This window comes from Chelonoidis abingdonii, chromosome 6, assembly GCF_003597395.2.
Source record: "Chelonoidis abingdonii isolate Lonesome George chromosome 6, CheloAbing_2.0, whole genome shotgun sequence".
Lineage (NCBI taxonomy): Eukaryota > Metazoa > Chordata > Testudines > Testudinidae > Chelonoidis > Chelonoidis abingdonii.
Window position 1 is genome coordinate 95,995,575 of NC_133774.1, and position 23,093 is coordinate 96,018,667.

General features: G+C 42.3%; 1 protein-coding gene across 6 annotated transcripts in view; it reads right to left on the minus strand.

Moving 5' to 3' along the window:
* The window catches only part of SMARCA2 (SWI/SNF related BAF chromatin remodeling complex subunit ATPase 2), a 188,923-nt gene that overhangs the window by 105,546 nt on the left and 60,284 nt on the right, over window positions 1–23,093 (minus strand). For all 6 annotated transcript variants that reach the window (XM_032801831.2, XM_032801829.2, XM_075067264.1 and 3 more), the window contains 9 exons: window positions 21,947–22,117; window positions 16,305–16,358; window positions 14,836–14,966; window positions 14,573–14,633; window positions 12,351–12,451; window positions 12,023–12,170; window positions 8,979–9,142; window positions 7,162–7,228; window positions 6,416–6,526 (listed from right to left, as the gene is read on the minus strand). In XM_032801831.2, coding sequence (XP_032657722.1) covers window positions 6,416–6,526; window positions 7,162–7,228; window positions 8,979–9,142; window positions 12,023–12,170; window positions 12,351–12,451; window positions 14,573–14,633; window positions 14,836–14,966; window positions 16,305–16,358; window positions 21,947–22,117 — 1,008 coding nt within the window. The remainder of the gene's footprint in view (window positions 1–6,415; window positions 6,527–7,161; window positions 7,229–8,978; window positions 9,143–12,022; window positions 12,171–12,350; window positions 12,452–14,572; window positions 14,634–14,835; window positions 14,967–16,304; window positions 16,359–21,946; window positions 22,118–23,093) is intronic.

Here is a 23,093-nt window from a genome sequence, read left to right on the forward strand (position 1 = left end):
TGGCTGAACCTGTTGAGGCCCACACCAGCATAAGAACCTCTTCCACTTGGCCAGGTAAGTTGCCTTGATAGAGGGCTTCCTACTATCAAGTAGAACCTGCTGCACAGGGAAGGAGCACTGGCTCTCCAAAATGTTCAGCCACAGAGCTTCTACGTCATTAGATGCAGTGATTGCAGGTCGGGGTGGAGGAGCCGCCCTCGATTCTGCATGATGAGGTCCTGGTGTAGGGGCAGGGTTATCGGCAGGGCAGGAGCGTGATGAACTAGTGCTGGCGGGGCCAGGCCGGGGCGATGAGGATGACCATCGCCCTGTCCCTGCGCACCTTGAGCAGGATCTTGTGCACCAAAGGAAGCGGGGGGAGGCGTATTTCAATTCCCCTCCCCAAGGGATTGCGAACACGTCTGCTATTGAGCCCGGGCTGCGGCCCTGGAACGAGCAGAACTGCTGGCACTGGGCGTTGCCCCTAGTGGCAAACAGGTCTACCTGGGGAAACCCCTACTTGCGGAAGAGCAAATACACGATGTCTGCTCTGAGCGTCCACTTGTGCAGGCAGTACGACCTGCTGAGGTGGTCCACCAGTTCATTCTGCACCCCCGGGAGATGTGATGCCTCGAGATGAATGGCATGGGCTATGCAAAAGTCCCAGAGGAGGAGAGCCTCATGGCACAGCGGCGAGTAACGGGCTCTGCCCTGCTTGTTTATGTAAAACATGGCGGTCATGCTGTCCGTCAGAACTGTCATGCTGTGACCACTCAAAGCGGCTTGGAAGGCCTGGATGGCTAAATGAACTGCCCTGAGCTCCTTCACATTGATATGCAGAGACCGCTCCGCTCCTGACCACAAGCCCTGAGTCTTGAGGTCCCTTAGGTGAGCACGCCATCTGAGGTGCGTCCGTCACAAGCATCAGGTCTGGCTGTTGTGCAGCGAAGGGGATGCCTTCGCAAACCACAGCCTCGGACAGCCACCACCGCAGGGAGTCTAATACGTCCCCCAGGGCAGTCACTATCATGTCCAGGGGGTCCTTGCCTGGGCGATATACATGGGCGAGTCAAGCCTGCAGCATCCTGAGTTTCAATCTGGCAAGCTTGACCACATGCATGTATGCTGCCATGTGGCCCAGCAGCCTCAGGCAGCATCTGGCCGTTATAGTTGGAAACTGGCACAGGGAGTTCACTGCTTGCTGGCTGGCCAGGAATACTGGGAGGCTCGCCTGTGCCTGTACCACATCTAGGATCACCTCTATGAATTCCACTCTCTGCACTGGAATGAGAGTGGACCTGGAGACACTGACCAGGAGCCCAAGCATGCAGAATAGTCTCAGGGCCACTCGCATGAGGGACCGAACCTCCTCTTCGAACTGGCCCACCAAGAGCCAATCGTTAAGGTACGGATAAACTCAGACCCTCTGCCTCTGTAGGAAGGTCACCACTACCGCCATGCATTTTGTGAACACCCGTGGGTCCGCAGCTAGGCCAAATGGGAGAACTGTGAACTGGTAATGTTCCTGGTTCACAGTGAAGCACAGGAATCGGCGATGCGCTGGGTGGATGGCGATATGAAAGTACACATCTGTCATGTTGAGGGCATCGTACCAGTCCCCCGGATCCAGGGAAGGGATGATGGTGCCCAGAGACACCATGCAGAACCAAGCCTTGACCAGGAATTTGTTGAGCCCACGCAGATCCAGAATGGGTTGAATGCCTCCTTTAGCCTTGGGAATGAGGAAGTAGAGAAAATAGAACCCTTTCTCTCTTAGGTCCTTTGGTACTAACTCTACCACCCCTGCCTTTAGGAGCATGCGAACCTCCTTTTCCAGGAGGTGCTTGTGAGAAGGGCCCCTGAAGAGGGACTGGAAAGGAGGGTGGGAGGTAGGCAGGGAGAACTGCAGCATGTAACCACCTTGCACTGTGTGTAACACCCAACGGTCCAATGTAATGCTGGACCACGCACGGGAGAAGCAGGACAGGCGATTCAGGAAACAAGGGGATGGATCCGGTGATTGGTCTGGTATGCTGTCCTCGAGTACACCTTCAAAAGCCTGGTTTAGGGTTGGGCTGAGACTTATGGTGGTCTTGGCCCTGGCCCTGCCTATTGGAGCTATTGTTGTTATTATTATGTCACCTCCTGTTATCCCCATTTCAACTGCAGTAGAGCTCCTGCCTAGCACCAGGTTTGTAGTGATACTGAGGAGGCGGCTGTGGCTTGAAGGGCTTTATTTGGGCCGCTGGGGTGTGCATACCCAGTGACTTGAGTGTGGCCCTCAAGTGCTTGAGGCTATGCAACTTTGTGTCCATCTGGTCCGAAAAGAGCCTGGACCCTTCAAAGGGGAGGTCCTGGAGCGAGTTCTGGATCTCAGGCAGCAGACCTGGCTCCTGTAGCCACGCTGAGCGTCGCATCACCACACCAGACGCAATTGTCCTGGCCGCCGCATCTGCCAAATCCAAGGACACCTGGAGAGAGGTCTCTGCTACGGCCTTGCCTTCGTCCACCACTTGCCTTCATAATTCCTGTTGGGAACCCTGCGGGAGGTTGTCCTTAAACCTCCCCACTGCTGCCCAGGAGTTGAAGTTATGTCTGTTGAGGATGGCCTGTTGGTTAGCAATCCTCAACTGGAGGCCCCCTGAGGAATACACCTTCCTGCCAAACAGGTCCAGGTGCTTTGCTTCCTTGGCCTTAGGGCTGGGGCCTGCTGCCCATGGCGCTCTCTCTCATTTACTGCCAAGACTACCAGGGAAACATGGGGTTGGGTGGCAAAACAAGAAGTCTTGAAGGGGCGAAATACTTGCATTCCACACCTTTGGTTGTTGGAGCGCTGGAGGCCAGGGACTGCCATATAGTCTTATAGTTCGACTGTATGGTCTTAATGAGCGGAAGCGCTATTCTGGATGGACCCTCTGGGCTCAGGATGCCCACCATGGGGTCCTCCTGCTCAACCATCTCCTCAGCCTGTAACCCCAAGTTATGAGCAACCTTACGCAGCAGCTCTTGGTGGGCTCTGTGGTCTATTGGCGGCAGTCCTGATACCACTGTGCCCGCGACCACTTCATCCGGGGATGACGAGAAGGTCAGCAGCTGCTCCACTTCCTCCTGCTGGTCCTCTTGGTCCCTCTTCCCCGAAGGAGGGGCTTCCAGCTCGGGCCCAGACAGCTGACCCTGGGGCAGCACCGGACTCGGTGCCGGTTTCTCCGGTCTCTTGCTTGGCAACGGTGCAGGTGGTCTGGACGCCATAGCTTCCCGCACAGAGGAGTGTTGGTGTGGGGACCAGGACCGGTATACCGAGTAGCTGGCCCTGGAGGGAGCTCCTTGCCGCTGGTGGTAGGCCCAAGCGATCCAGAAGGGCCAGTGTCCCAGCGGTCCCCACTGGGGTTGCCAACCAGCCTGGTATTCTCTGCTGTCTAGTGCCTCGTGTGGGTAACTGTATTGGCCCAAGTTGGCGCCAGACTCCAGCGAGGCCAAGTGTGAAGGCCATGGCAGTGCCGTCAACTTGTGCTGGCAGGAGGCCGACAAGTGGCTTCTTGCCGATCGGGAATGGGACTGGTATTGGTGCTCCCAAGACCTGGACCGGGATTGGTGACTTCTGGAAGCCTTCAGCAATGGTCGGCTCACCTTCTCCTGGTGCCGGTCTCTGGTGGGTGCTGGAGAGCTTAGGGTCCCTTGCACTAACCCCGTGCACTGACTCATCTCCGGTACCAAGACTTCCTTCTGCGTCAGGGGTAACAGAGTCTACAGACTCAATGTTTGACCGGCACCAACGCAGGGAGCAATGCTGGGAGGGTGTCCTCAAATGGCACACCATTTCCAGCTTTCCCCTTGATGGCACTGCGGGCCCGGGTGCCAGAGGCTTCTCCCTGATCGGAGCTCACCGCCGACAACCCGATGAGGTCCTTTGCCGCCTCAAAGGTGTCAGACATGGAGGGCTGATCTATCACTCCCTCGAGCCCATCGTCCTCACTGAGTTCACTTAGGGCAGGACTCAGTGGGACTTGTGGCGCCGGTGCCATCGGTGCTGGCATAATGTCCATCCTGCTCTTTCCGGTGCCCGAGCCCTTAGATGGTGCTGGTCTCCTTTGTGGGGAATGTCCGCATCCTTCTTTTGGTTTGGCTTAAGCTGCACTGGGGAGGATGAGCTGTGCTGGGGCTTACTTTTCTCCAAGACCGATCGCTTGCACTCCGCACCGAGGAGGCTGGAGCCGGCATCGGGCACTCCAGGCCTGATGGCTGCAGCGCTGCCTCCATCAACAACTGCTTCAAGCGAAAGTCTCTCTCTTTCTTTGTTCTAGGCTTAAAAGCCCTGCAAATCTTACACCTCTCTGTTTGGTGTCCTTCCACCAGGCAACGTAGACAGGAGTCATGGGGGGTCACTAACTGGCATGGGCTGGCGGCATGTGGGGCAAGCCTTAAACCCCTGGGCCTTTGCGCGGCCAGGGGTGGGTGTTGGAAGCCTCCAAGCACCTAATCTATTAAGTGCCCACAACAATAGAATGCTAACGAACTGATAGCAGCTAAGTACTCTAAAGCTAATGGAATGCTTCTCATAGGAGAGCAAGAGGTTGTTCCAACGTCGCCATGGATGGTAAGAAGGAACTGGAGGTTGTCAGGCCCGTGGGGGTATATATGCACGGCGCAGTGGTGCCGCTCAGGTGGGGCCCCGCCGGCCCGATGGGAGCCTCTAAGGGAAAAGTTTCCGATGCTCATGCAGGCGGCGTGCGCACACCTAATGTGGAATGGATGTGAAGAAGCACTCAAAGAAGAACAAGTTAAGAATTACTTTGACTAATCAGAAGTCTTCAAGTCAGCAGGGCCTCATGACATGTATCCTAGAATACCTCAGGGACTGGTTGAAGAGATCTCTGAACCATTAGGAATTATCTCTGAGAATTCATGGAGAATGGGAAAGAGACATAAGAACTGGAAAAGGGAAAATATAGTACTTATCTATAACAAGAGGAATAAGGACGACACAGGGAATTATAGATCAACCATTTTAACTTCAGTATCCAGAAAGACAATGGAGCAAATAACCAAGCATTCTATTTGTGAGCACCTAGAAGAAAACATGGAGCATTTAACACAGATTTATCAAGAACAAATCATGTCAAACCAACCTGGTGTCCTTCTTGTGAGTGGTGGGAAATGGCAGAACTCACATATTTTGATTTTAGTAAGGCTTTGAAACCATGTCACATGACCTTCTCATAAACAAAACTAGACAAACATAGCCTAGATGAACCTACTATAAGGTGGGTGCACAACAAGCTGGAAAGAGTTCTCAGAGTCGTTAGCAATGGTTCACAATTGAGCTGGAAGAGCACATTGAGTGGGGTCCTGCAAGGATCTGTTTGAGTCTGGTTCTATTCAATATTTTCATAAATGACTTGGATAATGGTATAGACAGTACACTTATAAAGTCTGCTGACGATACCAAGCGGGGAGGGGCTGCAAGCACTTTGGAGGACAGGATTAGAATTCAAAACGATGTTAACAAATCTTCAAAAATGGTCTAGATTAAATAGGATGAAATTCAATATGGACAAATGCAAAATACTACACTTAGGAAGGAATAATCAATTGCAAAAAATACAAAATGGAAAATGACTGCCTGAGAAGGCATACTGCAGAAAAGGATCTGGGGGTTACAGTGGGTGACAAACTAAATATGGGTCAACAATGTAATACAGGTGGACAAAACGAGCATCATTCTGCAATGTATTAGCAGGAATGTTGAAAGCAAGACACGAAAAGTAATTCTCTCGCTCTCTTCAGCACCGATAAGGTCTCTACTGGAGAACTGTGTCCAGTTCTGCGCACCACACTTCAGGAAAGAGGAGGACAAATTGGAGAAAGTCTAGAGGGGAGCAACAAAAATTACTGAAGGTCTAGAAAACATGACCTATGAGGAAAGATTGAAAAAAACTGGGTTTGTTTAATCTGGAGAAGAGAAGACTGTGGGGGACAGTGAAGGGAGAGACACAGAGACACACACACACGATAACAGCCTTTAAGGATGTAAAAGGTTGTTATATAAAGGAGGGTGATAAATTGTTCTGCTTATCCACTGAGGATGGGCCAAGAATGGGCTTAAATTGCAGCAAGGATGATTTAGGTTAGACATTAGGAAAATCTTCCTAGCTGTACGTGTCATTAAGCACTGGAATAAATTATCCGGGAGGTTGTGGAATCTCCATCACTGAAGGTTTTAAAGAATAGGTTAGACAAACACCTGTCGGGGACAGTCTAGATAACACTTCGTCTGGCCTCCAGTGCAGGGGATTGGACTAGAAGAGCTATCGAGGTTCCTTCCAGTCCTTCATTTCTATGATTTCTATGGGCAACATAATAAAAGTTTCATGCAAGACGCAGTTTGGTGACACGGAGGAGGGTTTGCAGTTAAGAAGTGACAGAAATCAATTTTTACCTTAGCAAGAATGTGTTTATCCTTTATTATGTATTCATAAGTAGTTAAAAGAACATTAAATTTTCCACTTCGAAGCTGAGGAACAAGTGAACGACGCATGGCAGGTGTCCCCTGAAAGAGAAGAGAAAATAAAATAAAGGATGAAGAAAATAATTACATATAATCCTCTGCTATTTCTTATAATCATGGGTTAGCAGAGAAAAGGTGTTTGTATGAGTGTGCTAAAAAGCAAAATCAAACAATGTATTGACATATTACAGATCCCTTCAGAATGGTTTCCCCAATGAAGATCACGGGAGGGAGAAAAGAAGAGAAAAATTACAGTAACCTCATACCAGGAAACTAGCTGCTGGACTGCAAAGCTCTATTTATATGGAAGTAGCAGCAGTCAGTCTATCTAGTCTTCTTGGTAACTGCTTGACTTTACAGGAACAATTGGAAACACAGTAGCCTAAAATTAAAGTATTCAGCAATATACAAAATGTGTCTTATTTATCATTTGTATTACTCTCATCAGAAACCTCGCAATATGATCATTAACAATTTTCTTCCGCATTTCACCATTTGAAAATAATTATGGTTTATTATAGCAATCTGTTTGGGATGATTAACTGTCACTGTTTAGTACATGATGCACTTGACAAAACTTTACAGCCAGAGTTTACAGATTAGCTTGGGAAATGAGGAACAGGAGGGTCTATTTTTCACACTTTCAATTTTATACAAATAGAGAATGCAAATCAAACCTTGTAAGAAATTTTCACCACAGAAGGAGCCCATTTGTCAAACTCATATGTCCAGTTGGATAAAGTCCTAGGTAAGAGATTAAGAATATGAACAATTTAGTATAATATCTAATTATCTTTTTAAATCTAAGGTATTATTTATAACTTTGTCACCTTAATATTTCTTTCACAATGAAAGCTGAATCCCCAACAAACTTCTTACTTACACCCACATCTTTGCCTTGAACATGTAGATTGAATACTAAAAAGAAAACACGCAGATTTATTTATGCTATATGAGCCATCTTCATTTGAGATGTGAGAGGAGAATTGATTTGGGGAAAATGTCTTTAAGTTTTATTTAGAAGTCTGTTTTGGCCCTGATTCAGCAAAGCACTTAAGCACATGCTTAACTTTAGGTTCCTGTTAACATACCTACTAAAAAAGCTAGAATAGATGGATCTGCACAGAAAAGACATATCTGTCATCTCATGCTGCTCAGCTGTAACACGTAAAACTTGCAACTTCTCAGATATAGCCCCACAAAGTCCAAGGTAAAAGGTATCAGTGCTGTTAACTTGTGATGATGCGCTATTAGCATCCAGCACCACTGCTGCGTCAGTCAGCCACTTATGTACCCTTCATTTTTGCGGTATGTGATTTCAACTGTACTAACACACTGAACAGTCTTAAAGGAAGGCTAAAGGAACTGGTAAAATACTTCAGGTCTCAGCTCCTCCCATTTATAAAACTTAAAAAAAAGACAACAACAAGTAATTAAAAAACATCAAGTTTCAAGTCTCCGTTGTACTCTTGAAAATCGATAGCACCACTTCCTTCCCCTTGGAAACACTGTTTTAATAACAGGGTTCTCTCCCCAGTCATGTATTTCTTTTTATGTTTGAGCCTGGCATCACTAGTATCAGTAGGATTGAACACAGCTCTGGAAGTTAGTTAATGGTTGCTGCAGCAGAGCGAGAAGGTGGGGCACTTCAAAGTAGACCACATAAGGTATAATAATAATTAATATAACTTGTATTGTGCTAACACCTACAGACACCACCAAGCCCCAGACAACTGGTAACTTTCTTAGCCACTTTCTAATTAGAATGCCAAAGCCACTCCACAGCCAGTTGTAAGATAGGTATCACTTAGGGACAAAAAAAACACAACAGAAGTTTTACAGCACTTGATAATGTCTCTTTAAAAACAATCTGTTTCAAGAAACCAAAAACCAATTCCTGCAGAGACCAGAGCAGAGCACATTCAGAAAAATCACAATAAATAAAGGGGGGCAAAATAAGACAAATAAAAATACATTGGGCAGAGGTTGGAGATCAATGGTTAGGAACAATAAGCAACTCCACATCAGACAGTTACTTTATACTATACTTACAAGAAAATCCAGGGTTGTTAAAGCACAATTACCTAATATTTGGTGGGGTCCCTTTTAGAGATCTAATAATAGGCTGCAAGTAGCACTTTAAAAATTGAACAGGGAAAACTGCAGCATGTAATATAAAAGAGAAGAAAGGCACATCTCCTCTTTTGTGGATCACATCAGGAATAAGTTACACTGAATAAGAGATACCATACAGTTGCCTGCTGAGAGGACAGCAAAACTAATGGAACCAAGTGCTTTTATCATCCATCTGGTCATCCTCGCAATGCCAGCCAATCAGTGTGGCAAAATAATCAAGACTAGATTCAGAGTACATACTCAACGTAGTCCCACTGCGTGCTTCATCTCACCATTAAGTGAAAAACAAGTGAGTGCTGCTAATAAGCCAATTTGCAATGCATAGAAAGAAAACAGAGGAATGAATTTATTTACTTACGAGAGGGGAACAATGATGAGATAGGGGCCATTGAGTCTTTTGTGCTCCATCAGATAAGTAATGAGTGCAATAGTCTGTATGGTCTTTCCTAGCCCCATTTCATCAGCTAAAATTCCATTCAAATTGTTATTATAAAGTGAAACCATCCATTCCAGGCCCTGGATCTGAAATGAAGAATAATCGCTTCAATTATCTGAGAGCTGCACAGGTAATTAATTCTAGTATTACTGAAGTAAGGCTTTCACTTCACTTACTGCTTTGGTGCTGGGTTTCCTTCAACAGTGGATGCACTGGAAACCACCAGCACATAAGTAATATACCAGCATATCTGCATGAAAGTCACTGCTGATCTTTAGGTCCAATATGGACCAACCTTCAGAGTTCTATTTTGTACAAGCAGATTTTTAATATTATAGGCAGAGTTTGTAGCAATGCCTATAGTTGAAGATGCCTAATACTTTCCATTACAAAACTCTGTTTTTCATTTGCTTACAACTAGAGTCCTGTGTTTTTTGCAAATGCGAAATAACACAAAATAAAGAAAAACATATAAGTTGAAAAAAGCCTCTAAAACTCACCTACAGCATCAGCTGCTGCCCTGTGCAGCAGGCCTGGCTCCTCATTTCACATGTTGTAACCCAGCACGTCAAGCACCATTCAAGGTTTGTCCCAGCCACTCCTCCATCACAATGGCAGAGGGGAAGCTGGGCCAAATTTGAGTGAGCAACATGCACCAGGTCACAACACCTGTAGTGGAGAGCACAGGCGCTGGCTTCCTCCTTTTCCCTGTGGGTGCTCAACCCTGCTCAGTCCCAGGCCCCTCCTCCTTTCTACCCCCTCCCCTAAGCATGCCCCATCCCGGCTTCTCCCTTTCCCCCCATGCCGCCGAACAGCTCATCATGGCAGGTAGGAGACACTGAGAGGGAGGGGGATGAGTTGATCGGCGGGGAGGTGCTGCAAGTGAGGAGGGAACTGACCGCCAAGTTTTTTTCCATGGGTGTTCTAGCCCTGGAGCACCCACAGAGTCGGAGCCTATGGTGGGGAGCTAGGCCCAGCCCTGCAGGACAAGATCTGCCACTGCGATGTGTGTGAGGAGGGCTCAGTTTGCAATACCAACCCATAGGGCCTCTCACTCTCCTCCCCCAGGGGCTGGACCTAACTCCCCCACCACATGGCTAAAATGGATAAAAAAATCAATCAAAGTTCCCAAAAAATAAAATGAAAAATTATAAAAAAATAAACAGTTTCCCAGGATTCTATTTATAACTTAGTCAAATCTGAACTGTTCAGGCTGAAATATATGCAAGACAGAGATTACAGAAAAATATACTGTGTTGTCCACAATAAAAAATTCTTACAACTGCTTCATTGAGAAGCTCTACCATTCTCCATACTCTGGAGAGGAGACTCGAAATTTGGTGGAGCAAAGACTTGAAATTTGATTACGGGGAGGGGGCTGTCACCCTAGGGTAGGGATGTGACTTTTGTTGCCCCCTTGAGAATTCATCAACATACGGCCAACTTGTAAGTCTCTGAGGGGGAAAATGTCACAGTTCACACATGCTCAGTAGAGACTTAGTGGAGTTTAATTGCTAAATTCTCAGTCTTTACTGAGCCCAAGAGCTGGAAAGACTGAGAAGGACTTTGTAATTTCTTTGCCCAGCTGTCGGTGGCTGCTGTGGTAGCAGAACGAAGAACAGGAAGAGTCATTCCTGTGTTATCCATGGCCCACAGGCAGCATGAAGAAAGAGGAAGTAGCCTGACTGGAATGTAGAGAGGGCAGGGGAAGAGGAAAATAGGAGCAGAGTGGTTCAGGGAGAGAGACAGAGGGGAGCACAAGGGGAAAAAGAGGAGGGAGAAGGACTGGGGCAGAAGGCTCTATATCCTCTAAGGAACACTCTCCTCAAGAGCCTGGGATTGAACCCAGGATTCCTGAGTCTCACCATTCCTCTATTGTCAGCAAATAGCTGTGAAACTCACCAGCAAAGTGTGCCTCATCCCCAACTTGTGCTGGTCTACATAGAGAATAACACCCTACCTGCTACAGCTGCCAGTGACACCATTAACTCAAGCAGTAGAGGTCTATGCTACGGATCTAGGCCCCAATCTGACATGCTGGAATTTCTGGGTTTTTAGTTTGCATTTTAAAAAAACTACAAAAAAAGAACATTTAGGTTGCAAAGTTGATCACTGAAAAGTCAAGATGTGTAAGAATTAAGGTTGCCCTTCCTTCTATGAACACTTTTAAAATAATATGTATCTTCACATCATCCTTGCAGTTTAGATAAGAAAGTAATATTCTCTATTTTTCAGGCAAGGAAACTGAGACAGAGCCAAGTGGTCAGATTGAAAACAATGCTGAGCACCTGCAGCTCTCAGTAATCTGCTAGGGAACTACCTAGGGAACAGATGCTCAGTGCCACAAAAAAAAATCAAGCCACAAATGACTTTTCAGAGGCCACAGGGAGTCAGTGGCCACAGACCACGCAAAGGTTCCCACCCCACAATTCTCTCAATAGCCAAGCCAACAGCATGCAGAATAAAGAGGCTTCTGGATTCAACCGGTTAGTGCACTGAAATATTAGAGTGGCATTTTATAAAAAGAATGTCACTAAAACCATAAGCAAAAACCCAAACTGGATCAATACTGTTCTCTAATGAAGATGATAATTACAGGTACACTTAGAGCTGATATTATTATACAGGTGACATGTGTGACATTTACATTCAGAAGGCAGAATACAACCTTCTTTTCCAAACAATCGTTTTCTACCCAAATGGATACCTTGTGATTCAATGCAACACAAATCTGATCCACTTAGAGATTAAAGCATTTATTCCTACATACCTTCCTAATGTGCATAAACTTTTAAATATTATATTATAACATGCTTTACTCAATAAAAGCATATTATACAAATACCTGGCCATCATTATGCAACAGTGCAAAAGTCATGTACAAAGCAAAAGTTAACTGCAGAATTATAGCTGGCCATAAACTGGTTTTTACAACTTGAGCAGGAAATTCCTACTAGGTTCCTTACCTGATAATGTTTTAGTGATCCATTAATAAGAAGAGCAGACTGTTTCTCCACCCTTTCAGCGATTGCATGAGCGACTGTATAGTAGGACTGAGACCCTCTAGCACTATATTGCATACTGTATTCATCATCTACATCTTGTTTGGCTGTCCTAGAAGATAGGTAAAGCAGAGTTATGATGCTATTTACACAATATCAATTTGTTCAGTGCTCTGAACCATCACTTCTTATTCAAGTGCTCTTAATAAAAATAGGTACGCAGCTGAAGTTAAAGATAGGATGGAGAAATCAGCCTCCTACCCCCAGAGAAGGCATCCTAATGTACACTCACTCAATGATCTGCTTAGCATCCTTCTCAGAAACTTCTTCACTGTTAGGATCCAGGAGTATTTTCTCATCCACTTCTTGTCTACTTGATTCCTCATCATCATCCTACAGAGGAGACAACAGAAAAACAGGAGAGGGGACAGAAAAATAGGAAAGTAACATTTTTCTTGATCATAACATCAGCCACACTTCATGCAGGTTTTTATCAACAGCTTTCATTGGACACTGCTTTACAACAAAAGAAATCCTAACAAGTAAGAGTTATTGACATCTCTTCTCTTCTGTCAACTGAAACCTTACTGCTGTGATGTAAGTGAACCAAGGTAAAACTGTAAAACACTTAGAAAACGAATTTTCCCATTTTAATTCCACCATATTTGAAACGTCTTCTTTTCCTGTTCACTGAGTAGATCATACACATACCCTGCTTCAAAACATACTGAAGATTCATAACATACATTCTATTCACACAAAAAAGGCAATCAAACTGACAAGATCCACTAGATCTGAGCTGTTTTAGTGTTTGATTTATTAAAACTGTCCTTAAATAGATTAAACTTTTTGTTCCTTATTTATTATTTACCTTCTTTCCAATTAATATTGCAGATGATGATAAATGGACTGAAAGGTTTTCAGATCTTATTGTGGTTTCTCCAAGAATCTCTGTTCTCTTTGAAGTAATGCTATTTTGTAAGAACTTAAATTCTCATCCGTTAAAACAAATATCCCTATGCTTCCTGTAGACAAACTACTTTTAGAAAGATTTCTCCCTTTCTTTCTGCTTGTCACAAAATTGTACTGAAATTATAGGCACATCCCTTTCTACACAGAGAGCACAAGATCTTATCTAATTCTACATCTATATCTACACTACACTACATTCAAGGCCCAGTATTGGGAGGTGCTGACAGCTCTTACCACCTACTAAGGTCAACAGGCGTTATCATTTTCATCACCCCATAGAGTTACGTTATTAGGTCTCGATCTTCAAAGTCTTACACACATGCTTAATTGGACATACTGTGATTTCAGTGGGACTGCTCATAGTACATAAAACTAAACCAGTGTGCAAGTCTTTGCAGGAGACACACCTTTAGTGTGTATTGTTAAATCAAATGTAAAACACATACACTATTTTAAAACGTACACAATGCAATACTATTTGCAGCATATGTAGGCTGAAGAAATATCAACTAAGCATAATCTTAGCATCTTGCAATATTTAATTCAGAACCCTGCCAATATTTTCTGATTCTAGATTAAAATAGGATGAAAACAATATTCAAACAACTAACAAGCTGAGTGGTGAGTGAAAATTCCACTATATCACCACTGCCTGCAACCCACAGAACTAAAGAGAAAATATTTAGAATTGCCCCTCCAAACACAAGTGGCTTATTTTTAAGCCTTTAATTTAAATAACTAACTAAATAAAACTACTCTACGGTGAATTTATCCCCGCAATCATCATCACATTTGCAGTAACTGAAATCGCATTGGCCTCCTTATCCCTAGAGGACACCCAAGATCTGGTGATACAAGGTGGACAAATCAACATTTACTGACATGTCATTGCTTTAATCAGCCCCCCTTTACAGTCTGTTGCCTGAAAGGTCACAGCCAACTACTCTCATTGAAAGATAACCAAGAAAAAAACAACAACAGCAACAAAATCAGGCTACGTTGCCAAAAGCTTACATGTGCCTATAAAAAACAGATCTGTGTATGTGTTCTACCAAATGCTTTTAACACAATTTTGCTTAGTACTGAATCAAACACTTGATTACCACAAACAGCAAATTTGCCTGTTCTGTCCTCCTCCCTGTAAATTGGTGACTTTTTAATAATAGAAGGGTTAAGAAAGTACGTATCTTAACAGAAATACAAATCTACGCATATGGAGATAAAATGGATTTGACAGATACAAGGTATCAGTTTATTCAGAACAGTCACCACATCTCCTGTCATAGAATATTGTTATCAAAAGGAATCGCCCTGTTTGTTCTGAAGCATGATTATAAATAACCAGAAATGAAACACATACTCCTCTCTCCTCCTATGTTGCACTAAGGGCTAGTTTTTCTTGTTGGCATTATAGTCCCTCCAATTGTTTTCATGTGTTGCTCCTTTCCTTTATGAGATTTTTCCCCTCCTCTTCCCACCAGAGAGAAAACCAAGGTTTTCCCCTCATATGCTTTTAGACATTAAATAAGTAAGTACACATACCTCTTCCTCATATTCAGAGTCACTCTCCTCCTCACTGTCAGACCTAGGAGCTACTTCATAGCTGGTCCAGGAAGCCAAAAGGATAGGAGTTTAGAAAAAAAACACACCACTTAGATTCAATATGTTTCCAAATCATTTTATAAAGAGCTAAATAAATTAAACAAAATAAGGTTGGGTAATGAAACAATGTTTCTCTTGTTATAAGTATCAACAGAAGTGAAAGTCATTATTAAAAATCCTGTTATGTTTGTTTAGCTACTTACCCAGGATTCATTTCTAACCAAGCATCCAGCTGACTTGCTTTTGGAGCTTCTGGTCCAAGAAGAACTTTGCCTGTTTCCGTGTGAGTCACTTTGACTGGAAGGTCACTCATTTGACTGCTCTCATCAATGGGCTAAAAGTGAAAGCCAATGTCACAGTATAAGATCTTTCCCATAGAGATAATGCAGCAAAAGTTTCTTGGTCAGCAACGGGGCCAACAGTAGGTCACAATATCTCCACAAGTATCATCCAAAGGCATATCCCAATATTAAGTGTAACTTAATGAGAGGACTATGGAACCAGAAGTATCTACTGGTCTCTCTGAAGAGTTTAGTGTCGAAAGAACATGATGGGAGAAGTTTTCATTTGCCATTATTTCTGACGGACAAAGGAGCCATCACAACACAGCACTAGGAAGGGAACAGATGTGCTTGTCCAATGTAGGTTTATTTCCTACTGATGTGATAATATAATGTTTGCTTATAACCATAGTTGACAAAGAAACTGTGTACTACACAGACTTGGATCTCAAGAAATCCATTTTTACACGCAGATGTACACAAGCTGAAAGGGATTTTCAGAATACTTAGAGATATATACAATGCTCCAGAGACTAGGCTTCAGATCTTTTTAAAAAATGGCTTGTATGGGAGGATAGTTAAGCTGGATATATTTTCTCCTGGTTATAAAAATGGATCTTTTCAGGCACTTCTGGGCATAATTTAAGAAGAAAGTTATAGTGACAGCGCATCCTATCTCACAGCAAATCCCTGCTCTAGGTACCTGAATGGAGTGGGCCGCAAGTCTAGAATACAGATTAGTCTATTACTGCCAGTAGGAGCCATAGCAAACTTTGCGAAAAATACAAGAAATCAAATTACTTTATAATAAGTTAAATTCTCAAATAAATGCTAATTTTATATTTTGATGTTAATTTCATTTAAAATGACCAGATTGTATTTTATAAAGATAACCTGGGATGACATATTCATCATAATTCTACAGTATGAGTTCCAAATACACTTTACTTATACTGTGAAATATCAATTGTATCAATGTGTATTCATAAACTATATCTGCAAATACACATGAGCCTGATCCTGTGACCCCTACCAATGCAAGTACACCTCTACCCTGATATAAAATGACCCGATATAACACAAAGTCAGATATAATACGGTAAAGCGGGGCTCCGGGGCGGCTGCGCGCGTCCCGGCGGACAAGCAAGTTCAAGTAGCAATATAACGCGGTTTCACCTGTAACGCAGTAAGATATTTTGGCTCCCAAGGACAGTGTTATATCAGGGCAGAGGTATAGTTCCATTGTACTTAGTCCCTTGAAGTCAATGTGATTATTTGGGCAAGTAAAGGTTCTGGGATCTGTCTCCTTGATATTTAACAACCAGCAATAAATAATGTGATTTATTTAGTAGGATCTACTCCTTTGAGAAAAAGGCTTTTAAAATTTTTACCTCTCCATCAGGACCAAGATCAGATCCCATTCCCTCTGCATTCTCTTCTGCCTTCTGAAATGAAAACACAGACAAAAATGTTACGTTCGAACTGAGATGAATATAACCAAGTATGAACTATAAAATAATTTTCAAATGTTTTGCTGGTTTGTTGTTCCTAAAACAGCTTTGGCTTCCATGCTGGGATCTTAGCTATTTCACTCTGAAAAGTGACTAGAAATGGCATTGTAGGGTTTCTGTTAAATATGTCTCAATAATTCCACTCCATTTACAGAGTCACTCCATTTACAGCAACAAGACTGTAGGGCCAACAGATAGAAAAACTGACTCCTAAGTCAAACTGCAATCTACTCTTCCCATGCATCACCACCAGTAATAAGCATGCTGAACGTCAAATCATGCCTTAGGCTATTCCACTTAAGGTAACAGGGCAGCATGAGGGTCAGTGAAAGGCATGATTTGCCCCTGCACTTAGAACTTGGCTAACAATTCTATTCATGATGTGCAAGAAGAAACAGAATCCAGCTCCCCATCCTGTTGCAGTGTTGGCTGTGCACTGCTAACTGGGGTATAATTTTACCTTTGTCACTACAGAAAGCAGATTTGACCTAAAATGCACAGGAAGAAGATCCTGTTAGTAAAAATGGGCTATTTTGACAGTCACTCTTTACAGGCTAGTACTTTATTTTAAGTAATGTGTGTGTTTAGATGGCAATGTAGGCTAAAACAAGAAAAGCTAACCTTTTCTTTTTATAATTGTAAAGACATTCAGGATTTATCTGTCCTTCTGAACACTATGTTTGCCCATCCCCTCCTCAAATTGAGCCTGTTTGTTCAGCAGATTCTAGTGTTTCAAAGGAGTAGGAACTTGGAAGAAAGAAATAACGGAAGAAATACCTAGGTAATACCATAAAAGCAGCAGAGAATCCTGTGGCAACCTTATAGACTAACAGACGTTTTGGAGCATGAGCTTTCGTGGGTGAATACCCACTTCATCCGATGCATGCATCTCACGAAGTGGGTATTCACCCACGAAAGCTCATGCTCCAAAACGTCTATTAGTCTATAAGGTTGCCACAGGATTCTCTGCTGCTTTTACAGATCCAGACTAACGTGGCTACCCCTCTGATACTAGGTAATACCATGTGGAGCAAATTCTGCTCTTACACTAGTGTAAAGCCAAGGTAACTCCATTGACTTTAGTTTGAGGTATGTTAGGTCTGGAAAATCTACCCCCTAAATCCAGCTAGTCAGTGTGCTGACAGTAGACAAAGGAGATATATATGCACCCACTGGTGGGAATCACATTTTCTGCATACCTAAATGCACTTCTTACACTTTAGCTTCTCCCTTCTTTCCATAGAGAAAAATAATGCCATTGCTTTATTCTTCTCAACAAGGCAGAAGTACGGGGGCTGAGGGGTGTCTCTTTCTGACAAACTATTTTTGTGGTGATTTATTTTCTGGAGTCTGCAAACAATTTTTTCCCTTTGGATCTCCATCTTTCTATACGATTTGAGGTTTTTGTTTTTTCATACTGTGGCTGCCCGCAAGGTATCTGAATGTCTTTAGATTCACTTTTATCAGTTGATGTCTACATAAAATGCCCTAAGTGAAAGTAGCAAAGCAAACTTATATAGATGAACTCTTGGGGCAATTCTCTAAGAATCTTGCATATATTTATTTAGGCTTGGAAGGATTAGTTTTTTATTGGTAAATGTCATTAAAACATCGATTTCACCCTGCACACAAAAACTGACGAAAAAGTATTGCCACTGATGATAACTGCAATTTACAGATAGGCAAAAGTAAGAAAGCTCCTTGAGAACTTCTTAGAGTTTGATAAGTAGATCTGCTTAGATAAGGATATCTACTTTGTATATTTCAACATATGATGTTGACAATTTGTGTTTTAACAGCTGTAAAGCTTTAAGTTTTTGAATCTCAACATCTACTGTCATTAAATCATTATTCTCTGACCCCTTTGCCCCCATAATTTCCTGAAACTGGGAACATTTAAATGAATAAAAATAGGAAAAAAGTGCTTAAAACCCGTAATTTTGTGCAACTGTGAATACTTAAATAGGTAAAAAATGATTACAAATACACTGATGTTATCTGTCAATATTATAAAAAAAAAATTGAATTCTGCTAAGCCTACATATATTTATTAAGTATGCTAAAATATTTGAGGGAGGGTAAGGAATGGCTGCAACCAAAGTAAAGTGTCTGTGTTGCTAAGCTTCATTTTGTCAGACTTATTTGTGAGTAGGATAACAAATTGTGTCAGTGCTGATGGTTTTTGCTTAAACAAACCAGCTGATAACCATTGATTTTGTATGATTTATACAAAGCTTAGGATATTAATATTTTTCTTAAAACTATGAACCTAAGCAATGATCCTAAAAGAGGGTATTCCACATTGGTTATTCAGTTATGCCACAGACAAACAGAGGATGACTTGAGGGGCGATGACAATTGTATGGAACTGAAGTATTTTTTCTTCATATCTCTGGCTGAGAACTTCAGTGGGTGAAGTGGGACTAGGAGAAGGACTTGGAAACAATGTTCATCCTTGACAGCCAGTGATACGGACTGTTTATAAAGTAAAGAGATGCATCTCAGCCGATCTCAGACACCAATATGCTTACAGAGCAGATGTCCCATTTACTATTTCATAAAGTAATGCCTCATCTTAGCTACGCTCCTGGTTATTCTGGCTCTACTCTACCTGCATCTTCACAATACAAATGGAAAGAGGTGTACATGCAAACACATGAGAGGGCAAAACACTGACACTCATGTACTTAATACTCTGTCTACATCACAGATGTGCTTGGAGTATTTGATAAAGTCAACTCCGGCCTAAACAAAAGACTACATCATAAACTTCTCCGTCTATTTCCCTATCGCTTGTACAATACACTCTATCTACAGAACTTGAAAAAATCTTGAGCTCCTATCAGAAGCAACTCCACTGAAAGTGAGTGGTCCAGTTCCGCACTTGTTCAACAGATCAGAGCAGTTCAAAAGGAACTATTCCAGACAAGTGCAGAATTATAGCCAGAAAAAAATCCCAAACCCTATTTCCCCAAGAGCACAAAATGGATTATTTGTAACCAGTCTGGCCTCTTGGGTAAATAGGCTTCATTTCCTAATTATAAATAGTGAGACTGAAAAGAAGCACTTCTGCACCATCCACTTCATCAGTGTATACCCTTGGGAGCAAGCCTAAAGGACTCTTGTCCTGCTCCTATGTAAGGATGGAATACTTAATTATGTTTTTAATTGATTAAACCATATTTTCAATTGATTAGGTGATACAAGAACAGAGGTATCCAAAGGATATGGCTGAGAAGCACAATGTCAACTTGCTGGGTGACTGTGGGTCAAACTTAAGTAACAAATGAAATCGCAGTTATAAATCAAAGCACAAACATGGTCATATTTATTAGTACTCATCTCTTTCTTTATAGATGAGCAAAATGGCTTGATGGCAGAGTTCACTAGCATGAAGAGGCTGAAGATGATCAGGGTAAAGCACAAAATTTTACAGCTAATTTTCCTTTATGATTTGAGCTGGGCAGAATACATTGCATCAGATATTTATGGTCTGTCAGGACACGATTTTTCAGATTAGAGACTGATGCATGCACTGACATCACCAGAAGATGCTCTTATCTGAGCACAGACTTACGCTAAGAAAATACTGGAACAGGTCCATTCACAGATACAAATGACACAAGAGTGTCAACAGAAATACTAGGAAACACTATGTTTATACCACTGTATAAGCCAAGTACAGTGATGCTGTGTGATATCTGTGGGGAGAATTAGGTGTGTTAAAATCAAATGCTGCTCTTGCCATGACTGTAGGCCAAGTACTCTGAAATCTGATTTTTATTTTTTTTATTTTTAAGATATTGCATCCTCATTTTGGAGGGCTGTGGGCCCTTTCTGTTTTACAAATGTGTTCTTAAAGAGGCACAGCTGACATTTTTTGAAGGGGAATGGAGGGGAGGAAAGGGTACTTTTGAGGTCTGTCGTCCTTAACATTGTCCAGTTATTATATTTTGGTGCATGTTACTATACTTAGCATGCTCTTACTCTATGTGGAGAAACCTAAGCAAGCATTTCAAATTTTGCAAAGTTAAATTGCAAGGAAAATTAGCAGGTGCACTCTTTGTTTATGCAGAACAAGCAAATAAAATTCTGAGCCATTATTTCTTCTCTCTCATATTAAGCATACTCATACCATGAGAATTACAGATAGTCATCTAGAAGGTCATCTTGTCCGTCCTTCAAGGAATTGAGGGGTCATGAAAATACCAAACTATTATTTAATGACTTCACTTACAGAATTATTTTATTAAGTAAATAATATTGCTTAACTCCCAGCCATACCCTCTCTGACTAACAAAGAAATGTTTCATAGCATCCAAAGTGAATTTTAAAAAGGCTTATACTAAATGGTTGGAATGCAGATAGAAAACAACACTATTTCCAGGCTATTTGCACAAAATGAGCATAAACAAAATGATCTCTCTCTGGCTCTGTCCACTTGCCCTGTCAACTATGTATAGCACTGAGCTGAGTTCAGAATTGGAAGGTTCAAGATAACTGTTCAGAGGGCAAAGTGGCTGCAGGTATCAAGAAAGAATATTCACTTTTTGTACCTTCAGGTGAAACACTGCACAATTAGCAAGCACTTCACGGTGGTGTTTTCAGTCTCTCCCTGCAGCACTGCTAAACCCACCAGATTTGACACACTAATTTTCTAGTAGTTCACTATAACAAATCCTATGTTACTACAAGAGACAAAGTGGTAAGGTAATATCTTTTATTGGACCAATTTCTGTTGGCATAAGATAGCCCTTCTCTCACCTTCCCAATCTATAGAATTTAAGAGACATATATTTTATTGCTAATTGATAGTAGGTTGGCTAATTTTTGCCTATTAAATATTTATTAATAAATCAAGTTTATAACCCAGTGAAATTTTCTAATCTTGTCGCCCTTCCAGTCTATGGAATTATTATACTGATTAGTAAACTGACACTTAAAGAGCTAATTCAGTATTTGTATAGCATAAACCACATGATTTCTTATGCCAGACTTTTGGAAATGTATACTCATTTAATGTTAGCAATTTCGTAGTTTATAAAATTTCAAGAAAGCTCGTATACATAAGACCAATGCAGAGTTTAGCTTAACAGAGAAGGTTCAGGGGTGACTTGATTCAAGTTTATAAGTACCTATATGGGGAACAAATATTTAATAGTGGGCTTTTCAATCTCGCAGAGAAAGGTATAACATGATCCAATGATTAGAAGCCCAAGCTCGACAAAGTCAGACTGCAAATAAGATATGTACTTTTAATCATGAGAGTAATTAACCACTGGAACAATTTACCATGGGTTGTGGTAGATTCTCCATCACTGATAGCTTTTAAATCAAGATTAAACGTTTTTCTAAAATGTGCTCCATTTCAAAAGGAATTATTTTGTAGAAGTTCTATGGCCTATGCTATGCAGGAGATCAGACAAGATCATCACCATTGTTTCTTCTGGTCTTACCCACTAACAGTTACATTAGGGGGATAGAGGGGGGAGATTTTAGTTGTAGCTCAGTTCTCTACTTGCCTTCTTTCTTCTCCTCCTCTTTTTCTTTTCTTTGGCAGCTTGTGCTTGCTTGTGCTCCCAAACCAGATTAGTCAGGTTGGCCACATACTCATCTGTCTGCTGCAGCAGATATGCCAGACGTCTGTCCTTCTTCTGGTCAATCAGCTTACGGTAGCCTTCTTCATCTTCGGCCTACCAACACAGAGAAAAATAACATTCATTGTCTAGACACTTACAGAGAAGAAAAACCACCACTAGCACTAGAACTACAGAAGTGTATTTGAAATGTCTTCAACTCCCATTTTTGAGGTGCAGGATAACCTGAGGACCTTCAACAAAAGAAATGGGTCAGGAAGGGAAGAACTGTATACTTTTTGACACACTGAATGGGTAAGGCCCTAGGAAACTCATAGCCTTACAGAAGACTGCAAAGGGGAAGATTTTCAAAGGCTCAAAGTGTAATTAGGTACACAACTCCTATTGAAAGGTAATGAGAGCAAGATGTCTAATTCTGATTTGTGCTTTGGAAATCTCACCCAATATAAATAATAATCTTTGAGTATTATGAATTAGGAGGAGGATTTCCTGCTAGCATGTTTTCAAACATGACCATTTTCCTAACCTAGACGTGGTCTTTGAAGGGAGAAGAGACTTTTTAAAAGATTTAGTTTTTAAAAGATAAACTTCTTGGTATATAGGGTAAAAGATAAATAAAATTGCCACTGAATTGGGCTACATTTCAAGAGAGGAATGAAATAACTACATGGCACAGGCCTGACTGACGCTTAAACTTTATATATGTAGAGATTAAGGATAAGACTCGGCTACTGAAGAAATACAAGGACCTGACTCCATCTGAAGCCCTAGAGACTGCTAAACAAAGGCTCACAGCACTGGCTACCAGGCTAAGGAGATACACTAGAGAAGCAGAGGCCAAAAAAGTAAATGCCCTGTTCTCCAAAGAACCATCCAAGGTGTACTCCCAACTGCAGTGCAACAACACAATAACAGCAGAGCCACCAGCAGCAGAAACTGAACAGTACTGGAAGAACATATGGGAGAAAGAGAAGACTCATAACACCAGTGCAAAGTGGCTGCAGGACCTGAGAACAGAGCACAGCAATCTCCCAGAACAGAAACCAGTCACCATCACAGCAGAAGACATCCA